Source organism: Myotis davidii, unplaced genomic scaffold (genome assembly GCF_000327345.1).
Source record: "Myotis davidii unplaced genomic scaffold, ASM32734v1 scaffold299, whole genome shotgun sequence".
Taxonomy (NCBI): Eukaryota; Metazoa; Chordata; class Mammalia; order Chiroptera; family Vespertilionidae; genus Myotis; species Myotis davidii.
Window position 1 is genome coordinate 8,221,248 of NW_006293088.1, and position 13,068 is coordinate 8,234,315.

The 13,068-nt window shown below is 51.3% G+C and overlaps 1 protein-coding gene across 1 annotated transcript in view; it reads right to left on the reverse strand.

Annotated features, from left to right (window-relative positions):
- Positions 1–13,068, reverse strand: part of PER3 (period circadian clock 3) — a 35,531-nt gene that overhangs the window by 20,962 nt on the left and 1,501 nt on the right. The window contains exons 3-8 of the mRNA XM_015565915.1: positions 11,146–11,347; positions 7,321–7,369; positions 6,227–6,348; positions 3,608–3,703; positions 1,985–2,091; positions 1,601–1,757 (exon numbers count right to left, since the gene is read on the reverse strand). Coding sequence (XP_015421401.1) covers positions 1,601–1,757; positions 1,985–2,091; positions 3,608–3,703; positions 6,227–6,348; positions 7,321–7,369; positions 11,146–11,347 — 733 coding nt within the window. The remainder of the gene's footprint in view (positions 1–1,600; positions 1,758–1,984; positions 2,092–3,607; positions 3,704–6,226; positions 6,349–7,320; positions 7,370–11,145; positions 11,348–13,068) is intronic.

Genomic DNA, 13,068 nt, shown 5'->3' on the forward strand with positions numbered 1-13,068 from the left:
TATAATGAAGCCTAAAGTGATTCTAAATATTCAAATAATAAATCTATGCTTTTACAAAGCAACTCTTCGATCCCAAACATAGAAAATCTGCAGCTGAAATTCTATTCACGTGGGTAGAGAAAGCACCGATAGACGAATGAGATGGTTCAGGCTTCTCGCGTCCTTCGCTGCAGTCTCTCTCGGCTGCGGTCGCTGTTGGTGTCAATCTCGATCAGGACACGGAACCTCTCAGCTACTGAACATATTCACAACGGTGGGCCTCACAATGGAACCCACCGCAGGAATCTTAAGACCCTGAGGCTGCCCCACACTGACTGTTTAAGGTGCCTCCTGACTTCAGCTCTGCAGCCAAGATGACGGCGACACCCCCGTGGTGAAGTGTGGCCGTCACACCCTTCGCGTCATCTGTGCTCACGTCCTAGAACATGTTAAATTTTCCACCCGAACACCGCGAGGGGCAGGCAAGCCCACGGGACAGGGAGAGAACTGCCTGGCACGTCGCCAGGGCCTTCTGAGCGACAGGCACTGTGCTGCTTCCCCACACATAGCAGGAACGAGGAGCCTTCTCCACCCTGTGATGCGCCCGGCACTGTGCCAAGTGCGCTACCCAGTCCCACCTCCTCCGCCCGGGGTGGCCGCTGCGCCAGGTCACACGGCTGCAGGAGCAAGAGCGAACGGCGCCTGCGTCCCAGCATGAGGGGGAGGCCTCATTTCCACGTGTAAAAAGACATCGAAGGGCACCGATGGGCCAGCCCAGGAACCTGCAGGTCAATTGTAAGCGGGCCAAAAAGTCGGGACTGGGGGCATCTTAGGCTCTGATACCGGGCCAGGCTGCTCTGGATCTACTTCACTGATTCTGGTAAATGCGCAGGTAACCGTGATCAAACAGGCCTGAGTCAGCCCTGCTGGCAGGAAGTCAGTACCACAGAGTCTAATTTTTAAAAATAACGATTTAATAAAATAGACACAAGGAAGTGGGATTTGTCAGAAGCTGATAGAATAAGTTTTTTGTTTTTTTTTTAGAATAAGTTTTATTTGCTCACTAAGCAGCACTTTAAAATTCTGAAAAGGCAAAAAAAATCTTATACCCATAATCCCACTACCCCACACACAACCAAAAAGTCTATTTTATTTCATTCTAATCTTGTCACATCTCATGGTTAGTGTGTGTGTTTTAGACGTAATTTTAATCATATGGTATAAATAACTTTATATGCTTTTTACATCTAATGTGTCAACTTGCCATAGTCTATAATCTCTGTAAAAAATTTTCTTGACCAATATAACATGTCAAGGAGACATTCCAGTTTAGTTAACGACGGACACTTGAGCTACTCTAAGTTGGCCATTACGACTGTGTTGCAAAACACATCTTTTCTTTATAGCTTTTCTGTGTTTCGCCATGTTTCCCTGGAACGTCCCCAGAAGGGAAGCATCAGGCTGGGAGGGAAATAGCTCATGGAAACTGCTTGTCGAAAGCACTCGGAGTCCGTCCGTCCATCCATCCATCTGCGTGCTGCCTGATCGAGGGGGGGAAGTGGAGGCAGGAATGACACCTGGTAAGAGAGTTTCTAGAAAACGAGGAAACTGGTGGACTCACGTCCGCACTTTGTGCCGGCCCATGATGAAGGACACCTTGCGGCTCCACGGGTCCACGAAGCCGGACCAGCTGGAATCCAGGGTGACGTAGTCGCCGTTGTGTGTGCAGAAGCGAACGGGCCGGTGCTCAAAGGGGGCGTGGCCCGCGGACCGCAGCACTGCACGGGAGGGGACGGGAGAGGAACTTACACACACGTGACGACAGACTCCCTGTTAGGCAGTTACAGATCAATGTTCAGAACGCCAAAGTAGGAAAAAAAGGTGTGTGAGCGGTTTCCACACATCGCTCACCAGATTAAGGTAACGGTTAAGCTCTAATAAGAAATGAAAAAAAATTCGATCAACGATGAAGGAAAGAACCTCCTCCCCAGGCAGCAGCCCTCACCTTCCTGGTGGACGGCGACCATCAGCGAGCGGTCTTCCGGGTGCAGGTGCGCGAGGATGGACGTGCCGACCAGGTCCTGCGGCAGGTACCCCAGCAAAGGCACAGCCCTGGGCAGACGCACAGGCCACCGGTGAGACACAGTTACACTTTAAAAACACTCCTTTCCTTCATTTTAAACTCGAGTCAACAGGTACATACAGACTATGGGGAACAGTCACATAACCTAAGAAAGGCTGCCATCTGCATCGAAAACACGCAGGGCACCTGCTCACACAGACTGGCTTGCCGCAGGCCAACAGGGCAGAATGTTGGGAGCGAGACCGGGGATCTGTGTATTTACAAGTTCCTCAGAATGTTGGGGGCGAGACCGGGGATCTGTGTATTTACAAGTTCCTCAGAGGTCCTCGAGGGCCTCCATTCGCTGCCACTGAAGTTTACAAAGATCGCGTCCTAACACAGAAACATCTCAGGATGGTGAAGGAAGGAAGCGCGCTATGCATCTGTACGGTATGATGACAATCACACAAATCGACGCCCTGACAAAGGTCATCCAATGATGCAGGCCCAAGGCTTCGGAAACGGCTCACGCCCAAGGTGCGACACGACACTCAGGGCGACTGGGAAAGACCCGGCTCCACACACATGTTCTCTGTGCACAAGTTCACAAACACGGTCTAAGGCAATACATGTCAGCTGTTTTCAAAGTATCCTGGTTAAATTATCCTGCTTTCTACAGATTATATTATACCAAGTGTCTCACCAATTACTACTTACCTCAGGGTAACTGAAAGGAAATAAACCCATTTTCAGATGTTAAGATTTTTAAAAATCAACATTCACATATCATAACCAGGCCAAGTTTTTGACACTTTTGCTTCACACCTCCATGTGGTATGAGGCTTGCTATCCAGGTTTTGCGATTTCATGAAGAAGAAGAAAGTTTAAAATAAACCAGGGGGGAAATGGAAGGCACTAGTCGGGGTAACAATGTTTTATCATTTTTTTCAAATAAAGATCTTAAAAAACAACAATAAGCAACTACTATTCATTATCACTGTTCTTTCAATAAAAAGGACTATTTTAACACTTAAAGAAGTAGGAAGGACCTAAGTTCAAAATAAGTAACAATTATTTAAATAAATTTAGTTTCATACGCACAAAAAAATCTGTTCTTTTCTCTCCCCAGCCCCCTTAAAAAAGGAAGTCATGAGCCCGCGGGAAGCAGCTGTGCCGTGGAAATGGCCCTGCAAGAGGTGCGGGGCCGGGGCCACCCTGTGATTACATCCCACACGCGCTCTGGCACACTGGCCCCAGCTTCACCGTCCTGCAGTGTAAATGGAACAGTAACAACTGACTCACCTAAAGCAGCTGGCGATCAAACATAACTTGTAAATGTGAGAAGTGTCGCAGGCAAGGTATTTATGTTAAACATTTAGACCAAGCATGTCCGTGAGTTTGACATGCTTGATTTAGACAAAAAATAATTTCAACCTAACAAAAATCAAACAGATAATGGAGAGATATCATATATGTAATGTAGGAGCATGTGAGCATACATAAACCTTTTCATATTTGTACTTATTCCCAGAAATAAATCTCTCTTAGGCTTAAAGAAGTACTTACCGGTCATCTATTTCAAGAAAAACACAGCCTGGAGTGTGTGTTGTGGTGAAAATCCTTTTATCCACAGGGATCCGAGGAGCTAGGAAACAAACATCTAGTTAATCATCCACTTCACGGGAAATGGTGAAATCTCACGTACGGCCTGGCCTCGGAGCAGCCAGAGCGACATCAGATGGTAATGATTTTCAATATTACTTACATTTTTTTCCTCTTTTTTAAAAATAATTCGATGCGGGAGAGAAACACTGATCAGGTGCCTCCCACATGCACCCTGACTGTGGGACAAACCCGAACCCTGGGCACGTGCTCCGACTGGGAATCGAACTTGCCACCTTTCGGTGCACAAGACAATGCTCCAACCAGCTGAGCCACACCAGCCAGGGCATCATCTACTTTTAATCAGGTCAAATGCCATGCCCACCAGTTAACTTTAGACAGAGGAAGTCTGTGTGCACGGACCAGCTTGCTCATTGCAGATCGTCTACTGGTCAAGCTGGAGCACCTTAAGGTGCACGAGCAAGCAGCTCAGCACACAGGCCTGGCAGCCCACAGGACAGGGGCGTCGTAAGTCTGTGTGATAAAGCTGGTCCGGTCAGGTCAGCCACGGCTGCTTTGAAAACGTAGTGGCTAACACATTAGGAAACCATGTGAGCATAATGCTAATTCTGCATTTGCTAACGCATGATTTCATTTGCAAAAAAACAGAAGGTGAATGCAGGAAACATCTAACTGAATGCAGTCACTTGGGACTGCACACACCTCACACCCCCACCGCTTCCTCCACGCACTAGTGTTATGGGACGCTTGTCAATCTGATGTCAGGACTTCAGACACCCCTCCTCCACCCTCACAATCACCGCGATGGCCCCGCCCACCAGCAAACCAGGGCTTTCCACGGTGGCTATACTTTACATACTTTGTATTTTGTAACTGCCCATCGGTACTTCTTTTTTTAAAAAAAAATATATATTTTATTGATTTTTTACAGAGAGGAAGGGAGAGGGATAGAGAGTTAGAAGCATCCATCAGCTGCCTCCTGCACACTCCCTACTGGGGATGTGCCTGCAACCAAGGTACATGCCCTTGACCGGAATCGAACCTGGGACCCTTGAGTCTGCAGGCCGACGCTCTATCCACTGAGCCAAACCAGTTAGGGCCCCATCGGTACTTCTTAATCCCTTCACCTTTCCACCCAGTTTCCTCAACTCCCTTCCCACCTGTAACCCTGTATTTGTCCTCTGTATCTGTGAGTCTATATCTGTGATTTGTTTGTCCATATGGTCCTTCAGATTTCGCCTATCAGTAAAATCACATATCTGTCTTTATCTCACAGCATAATACCCTCTATGTCCATCCATCTTATGCAATGATAAAATTTCATTCCTTCTTATGGCTGAGTAATATTCCATTACGAGAGGCCTGGTGCATGAAATCTGTGCACAGATAGGGCCCCTAGGCCTGGCTGGCAATAAGGGCCAATTGGGGCCTTCCTTCCTTGGCTGCTGGCTGGGACCTTCCTTCGTTCCGCACCGCCCCCTGGTGGTCAGTGCACATCATAGTGAGCAACTGAACTCCTGAGGGGATAATTTGCATATTAGGCTTTTATGTATATAGAAGATATATATGCATCTTCTTTATGCAATCATTTGTTCATGGGCACTTAGGGTGCTTCCATATGTTGGCTATTATAAACAATACTGCAATGAACACGGGGATGTATATTATCTTTTCAAATTAATGTTTTGAATTTCTTCAGATATACACCCAGAAGGGGAGTTGCTGAGTTATATGGCCGTTCTATTTTCAATTTTTCAAGGAAGCTCCATACTGTTTTCCATAGTGGCTGCACCAATTTCATGTCTTAATCACTGTTATCATTTTCATAGGCTTATTTTTAACGTGTGGTTAAGTCTTTGAGCATTGTGCCCCCAACTTCATTTCTCCAGAAGCCCTGTGGCTCTCATTCTGTGTGTTTTTGGCACAGGACGGTCAGCAGGACTGACTGTAACGGGAGCTGCGTCTGACTCACACGGATCATAAGCATGTAGCTCTGCCATCAGGACACATAAGCCACACTGAAGAGCTTCCATTTACACACAGGAGAAACCAGGGGTTTCAAACACTTCAAAAGCACAAAGCCATTCCTGTGACCGCACTGTGCAACCACGTCCATGCTCCTATTTCACGCAGGACAGCGCACAGGGCCTATGGCCGTTCTATTTTCAATTTTTCAAGGAAGCTCCATACTGTTTTCCATAGTGGCTGCACCAATTTCATGTCTTAATCACTGTTATCATTTTCATAGGCTTATTTTTAACGTGTGGTTAAGTCTTTGAGCATTGTGCCCCCAACTTCATTTCCCCAGAAGCCCTGTGGCTCTCATTCTGTGTGAGTTTTCGGCACAGGACGGTCAGCAGGACTGACTGTAGCGGGAGCTGCGTCTGACTCACGCGGATCATAAGCATGTAGCTCTGCCATCAGGACACATAAGCCACACTGAAGAGCTTCCATTTACACAAAGGAGAAACCAGGGGTTTCAAACACTTCAAAAGCACAAAGCCATTCCTGTGACCGCACTGTGCAACCACGTCCATGCTCCTATTTCACGCAGGACAGCGCTCTCGGCCAGCGCGAGGCAGCAGGGCTCCGGCTCCGGCTGCGGCTCCGACTGCGGCCGCACGTGAATCAAATAGGGAATCACCCGGAACGGGGCGTAACGCTGCCCTCGGCCGCCGCCTCCGCTGCACAAGAAGGAATGGCTCAGCCACTGAAATGGCTGGGAAACGCTTCCCTGTCATTTCTATGGGACACACAGCCCCATCTAAAACACGTAAATGTATTTATTTTCCAAAGAAGAAAAACGTTTGTTTAAAATGTCAGCACCCAAGGGCAAGTCCAGCCACTCGCAGACAGCCCGACAGCCGTCTCCAGCCGGGTTCCTCCCTGAGCGCCAGCCAGACTCAGTGCCAGTGCCTCGTCAGACACCACATTTTATTGTGAAAGTTAACAGTAACTGATGTAACAGTAACGTGTCGGTAAACTTAGAGGAAAATAAATTCACTACAATTCCTATGAGAAATGAAGGGTTATAATGTTGGTCTATTTTCCTCTAGCTTAATATCTCTGGACCTTATAAATCCTTGTCATAAATATACCTATCTTGCTTTCAAGTTATTCAAAATGTCAAAAATTAATTTTAAATATGATGAAACAACAAAAAACACACAAAACAAAAGAGCCCAAACAGTGGTCATTTGAAAGTGTTGCTCAGTGGTTGAGCATTGAACTATGAACCTGGAGGTCATGGTTCAATTCCCGGTCAGGGCACAGGCCTGGGTTGCAGGCTCGATCCCCAGTGTGGGGCGTGCAAGAGGCAGGTGATCAATGACTCTCTCTCATCATTGATGTTTCTCTCTCTCTCTCCCTCTCCCTTCCTCTCTGAAGTCAATAAAAAAAAAGAAAAAGGAAGTGTCCTGAACCACGAGGGGTTCTTACGCCCCCAGCGAGCCGTGACCTTCCCCTCTCCTCCCGCTGCTTCACCATCTGCTCTTCTCAGCGGGGGGATTTCCTCCCCTCAATCAAAAGACAGACTCCTGTGGCAAGAACCAAGTCTGGGCTTTGGTTTCCACAACAGGCCTGGCGAACACCAAAGGACCAACATAAGAGCCACGTCCAAGCGGACGGAGCCGCGGGGCCCCGCAGCCCTCACTCACCGGATCCTGCAGAAAAAGGACTTCACGGGAGCCAGTTCGTACCGCGATGCTGCGGAGACAAAGACAGACCGTCACGCACCCGCAGGGCGACCGCGGAGCAGCCGTCCTCATGGCACCAACAAGACACTGCCTTTAAGACGGAGACGCTGGTGAAGACGGGCCTCCCTGCCATCCGAGGTGCAGGCGCATCCGGGGTTCCCAACAGGATTCCCGGGGGAGGCCGTGCGCGTCCGGCTCAGTCTCCCCCTTCCTCCTCCCACAGGCCCCTCTGTATTCCCATCGCTGCCGAACTCATCCCTTCCACGCTGTGCGATAACCCTCTACACCACTGTGTGCGGGAACCCGCGTCCACTGCGATCGCTGGACACAGATGGTACACAATCCGCCTTCCCCACTCTCCTTCCGTGGACACATTCCCCAAAGCTGTGTTCCTGGGTTCAGGGACGTGATCGCTTTAGGGCTCGTGTGTTGGCAAACGAACGTCCGGATGGGACCCCCTGGCAGTGTCGCTGACCGCATCGCTCACCATGGCGGCCAGTGCGCATCAACTGCGCTGACTTTTGCACGGACTTCATCCGTGACGTGGTCCCTCAGAAATGTGTACCAGTAACTGTGCTAACTCCGGGCAGCGGAGGGGCTGGCCTCCCAGGGGTTTGCTGACTGTTTCCTCTGGTCGGAACTACCTGAATATGGCTTCTGGGCATGTGTTCACTGGAGGGAAAGTCCTGAGTTTAGGAACAAGGAGAAGGTTCGTGCACCGAAGGAGCAGAGGCAACGGAAATTCTAAGAACCAAGTCCTGACCGCGGCCCAGGTCTTCTCTCTTCCCGGGAAAGGTCGCAGGAGGCGCCGGAACACGGGCTTCGGTGACCAGGACAATGCCCGTGAGTGAGACGACTCCCGCGTCCAAGCCCAGGCCAGCGGTCAGACTGCCAGCCGGCAGGCTACTGAGTCGGAGCCCAGAGTCCCGACGGCAGAAGACAGTTCTCACAGGGCGTCTGGGGGACCCCGTGAGAGAACCAGACCATCAGCCGAGTTCGCGACGTGAGGTCATGCTGCCGTCTCGGCGCAGACCCTGCTGAGGCACAGACGAGCTCACGGAGGGTGACGGTGGGCAAGGATCAAACACCCTCCAAGTTCCGAGATGATTTCACAGGCGGGACCCACCGCCTGGTGCCACCGTCACCCACTCTTGTTTGCTCACAGCTCCCTGGTGAGTGACAGCCCGGCAGTGGGCGGGGCCGTGGGCAAGAGCAGGGCTCTGGGCTCCTGGCCACGGTGACCTCGGGCTCCGCACGTACTGGCAGTGACCTCGGTGAGTCACCTGCTCTGCGCCTGTGACTGTGGTGGCTGAGCAAGGGGCCGGCTCCCAGCCGCCGCCTGTGCACAGCGGGGTCCGAGGCCGGCCACTCCAGGGAGGCAGCCTCCTCCATGCGCGCCTGCGGCCGGGCCCTCCCTGTGGCTGCCTGGCCACGCCAGCTGCCCTGAGCTGTGGGGGCCCAGGACGGCTCCTCCCCGCCTCCACCCACAGGCGCAGCCCTGCACTGGGCGGGGCCCCTCCCGTCTCTTCTGCACAGCTAACCCCATCCTGACATCTGCCTCTCGGCTGACCCCAGCGAACAGCTACCTCACCTGCCTGCAGGGGACGCTGTGGGTGCCCAGGCCTCCCAAGATTCTTGTGAAGATTAAATCCCCTAAAACAGGAAGAAGAGCCCGGGCACACAGTCCCCGTCAGAAGAACGGCAACGACGACGACCCTGATATCTTGCGATGTACAAAGCCCCCAGCCTTCCCGCCCACTCGCGGGGACCCTACGGCGGCCCTGGCCTGCGCTGGTCAGAAGCCACTGCACACCGAGAAGCCAAGCGGCCTCCAGGTTCATCAGGGACAGGACTCAGTGTCACACGCACACCAGGTCCCAGCGTGAGATTCTCCGCACAGAGAAGACACTGAGCTCCATGCAGGCGACTCCCCGCACCGCTTCTCCGTGACGGCAGCCCCTGCGCAGCCCCCGCCCTGGGGGTCTCGTGGCACAGGGCTGACCAGGTGGTGGCACAGACGGGCCCTCGGCGGTGGTGCCACTTCTCCTTTCTGTGTGCATTTAAAGGAACCGTGGTCGGCTCCTCGGCACGACCACAAGGGGAAGTGAACCAGGCTCTACCGCAGGCCGAACGCTGACAGCAGCGCGGGGTGGCTTCCCACGGCTCGTCACGTCCCATGAGCTCAAAGGGAGGGACAGGTGCGAGGAGCGCGGCACAGCCCCATGAGCTGGGGACTTGACAGCTGCGCTCGGAAGGCAGGCCTCGAGGTCTGCGGGCAGAAGTGCAAGGCGGGGAGCACACCAGGCCAGTGATGGCGAGCCAATGACATGCGTGTCAGAGGTGACACATGAACTTTTTTTTGGTTGATTTTTCTTTGTTAAATGGCATTTAAATATATAAAATAAATATCAAAAATATAAGTCTTTGTTTACTATGGTTGCAAATATCCAAACATTTCTCTATGTGACACGGCACCAGAGTTAAGTTAGGGTTTTTCAAAATGCTGACACACCGAGCTCAAAAGGTTCGCCATCACTGCCCCAGGCGGAGGCCCTCTCAGTGGAGGAAGTGAAGGGTTAGTTACAAGACCGTTTCAGGCCACATTCTGCTGTTACAAGGAGGGGAACCCACAGCAGTAAGCGGTCAGCAAGGAGGAAAAGGCTGGAGAGAGAAGAGGAGACTCCACAGGCGAAGAGGAAGGCGCACACGGGCAATGAGAGCGAGCCAGCAGCAGACACTGCCCGGCTGCTCTGCTCCCGCCTCGACTGCAGCACCTGGGACGGGGCCCGGCCCACGGGGATCGTGGGTAAATGTTCACGGGAGGAATAAGTGACTAATAAACACAGAGAAACACTATAAATAATGAAAGGCCGAACACATGCGTTCAGGACAGAAGAGGAAGGAAATCAGTGCTGCTGGGTGACGGCCACAGGAGAGGGAGCCAGGAGGAAGCCGGGACGACAGGTGTGCGTTCTACAGCTCACACCGCTTGTGCGTTAAAGATGGGCCACGGCTTGGGCCTGGAAAGAGAAGCCAGTGAGATTGCACTGGGCCCAGCACTGGGTTAAAAACCAGGATGACACGAGCTCCACTCGCAGGAGAGGCTCGGAGACGCTTCACAGCAGCGAGCGTGCCCACACCACGGCCGCGCGCTGAGAGGGGTAGCGGCCAGTTCTGTTCTGTGCTTTTCTACAAGAAGTGAAATCACAGAGAAGGACCATCTATAGCAAGCTCTGTAGGAGACCCTCCACAAAGCGCGACGTGGAAGGGAGACGAAAAGCAGCAATGATGGGTCACTTAGAGACCACACAGGACCGATGTCACAATAAATGGCAAACAGGCCTCCCAGGTCCGAAGAAAAAGTAATGAGATTCCTGAACTGGTACGGACAAGAAAAGCAGGAGAAGAAAGCTAACCCTCAGGAGCTCATCTCCAAAGCAGAGCTCACACATAATGAAGTCAATATAAGAGGAAGAACATTTAATTCCATTCATTTCCCAGAAGCAGAGCCTTTATAGCAACTAAACCGCTATGCAGGCTGTGGCGATCAAGCTGTGTTATGATTTACACTCTATGAAATCAACTGGACTACGTGAAAGCAAATTTACTGAATCTCTATGTTTTTAGAAGCATTTAAAGTGTTGTCATCACACGCTGCTTTTTAAAATAAGGAAGAAAAGCCGTTCCGTCGGCCTGTTCTGCATGATGCGTGCGTTTCTGCGCCGCCCCTGGGTCAGGAACGCAACCTGTAGGAGGCGCGGAGACATGTACAGATGGGCCCGTTACCTCTTTGGGTCCAGTCGCTCCAGACGGGAAGCTGAGCGTGGACCGTGTGCGTGTAGAACATCCTCACATCTTGAGGGGCAAGCAGCTCCGCGAAGTGAGAGGACGCCAAGGACTCTCTCCGACAGTTCAGGACGGAAGGCGCCTGCTCGGAGATGTGCACCACCCTCCCAGACACCAATGAGAACACGGCCACGAAGGTGTCCTGTGGAAAGCATGGAAAACAAATGCAAATATTGAGATACTTACTAGCCGTGCCCCCCCAAAGGTAATTCTCCTAGATTTCTACTGTGATCAATATTTCAGGACACACACGTCCTGCAGACGCAACAGAGCTCTCGACATAGACTTTTAACTGTCACCGCAAAGCCTTCTGAAGGTTTGATTTCTGGGCCAAGAAACACGGCAGCTCGCTCTACAGGACGAAGCACCCCTCCACTGCGTCTACGCCGACTTCGATCCCTCCTCCTGTGCACACGGTGCCGACACCTGGAGGCTGTCTCCTCTTCACCAAAGCACAGTCCAGGCTTCAGACCAAGCTCAAGAGTCACCTCCACGGTGTGGTCTTTAACCAGCCTCCTTACCCAACAACTGCCTCTCGAATGTGTGACAATAGGACATGCATAGAACCTAGCTTAACCAGCCACTGCCGCTGCTGCTGCTAGCCTGGCCTACATTTTCCTCCCTCGCTTGATTTTAAAGACCTGCAAGGGGAAATGTGTCCTTACACTTCCTTTTCTTAAATCTCAATAGCACCTACTATGTGCTATGAGCACACCAGTCAGTAATGGAAGCACTACGGTGACATCAGGGATAGGTCAGGTCCCGATATTAGAAAACCTTTTTGTTGCAATTGTGTTGCGATCTAAACATAAAGGTAAGTAGCCTCCAGCATATCAACAAAACACCAGGTCGTTATTCTGTCGACAGCGATTCAAAAGGGATATACTACATGTCTCTTCCAACATCTTTAAAGAAACGACAGCATCGTCTTGACTCACCTGTGAAGTCCAGTTGTTACAACTTGAAGGAGTAGGTATTGGAACTAAGAATGATATAAATAGAAATTAACAATCCGGAGATTAGAATGCGACGCGGGGCACTACTCCGCGGTGTTATCTTTGTCTTGGAGAGAACTCGGGGATGCTAAGGAGACAGGGGCGCCTGACCGAGGCGAAGCCAAGTGCGCCTGCGCTGCTTCCTGCCCGCGGACCTGCTCCCCGCGAGGGACCTGCTCCCGGGCCAGGGCCGGGGCAGCGACACGGGGCCTCTCGGGCAGTTTTCTCCTCCTGTTTACCTCCAGCTGTGGTTACTGCGACTCTTGGTTATTGTTTTTTAAAATCTGTGTCTAGATCAGGCTTAGGAAAATCCCCCAGGAGGAGATGGCAAAATGCGCGGGCTCTTACTGTGTTCTTGGAAGTGTGCTCTGCAGCCATGGAGGCCAGCTCCTCAAGACTGTACATGGTCACATCTGCTTGAGGCGCTCCATTGGGACTGAGAGATTGGAAAAACTCACTGCTTGCTAAGAAACAGGAAAATAAATAAGTAGTCCGGTGAAAACAGCAGCTCCAGGAAACCACGTTTCTGACTAGCAAAGCTGGCGTGTCTCAAGAGGAAACCTCTGTGTTTTCCTCGAAACCAGGTCTCTTTCTTCTTTCACCTGAAATACCTATCGCCGTGCAAACTTAAGATCTTGAGTTTTAGGAATCTTGCATGTTCTAGTTCGCAAGGAACAGAACACTGAAGGTCCTAAAGGGGGGACTGAACCCCAGCATTCCAAAGGCACACACAGGGCATTACCACGACAGAAGCGTTACTCTGGCCCTCGGAGCCACGCGTCACATACGTAGCCCCTGAGGTTGGGCTAGAGATCGTGTACTTTATGAAATCCCGTGAGAAGAAAAGTCAGAGATCAAAAGGAAAGAG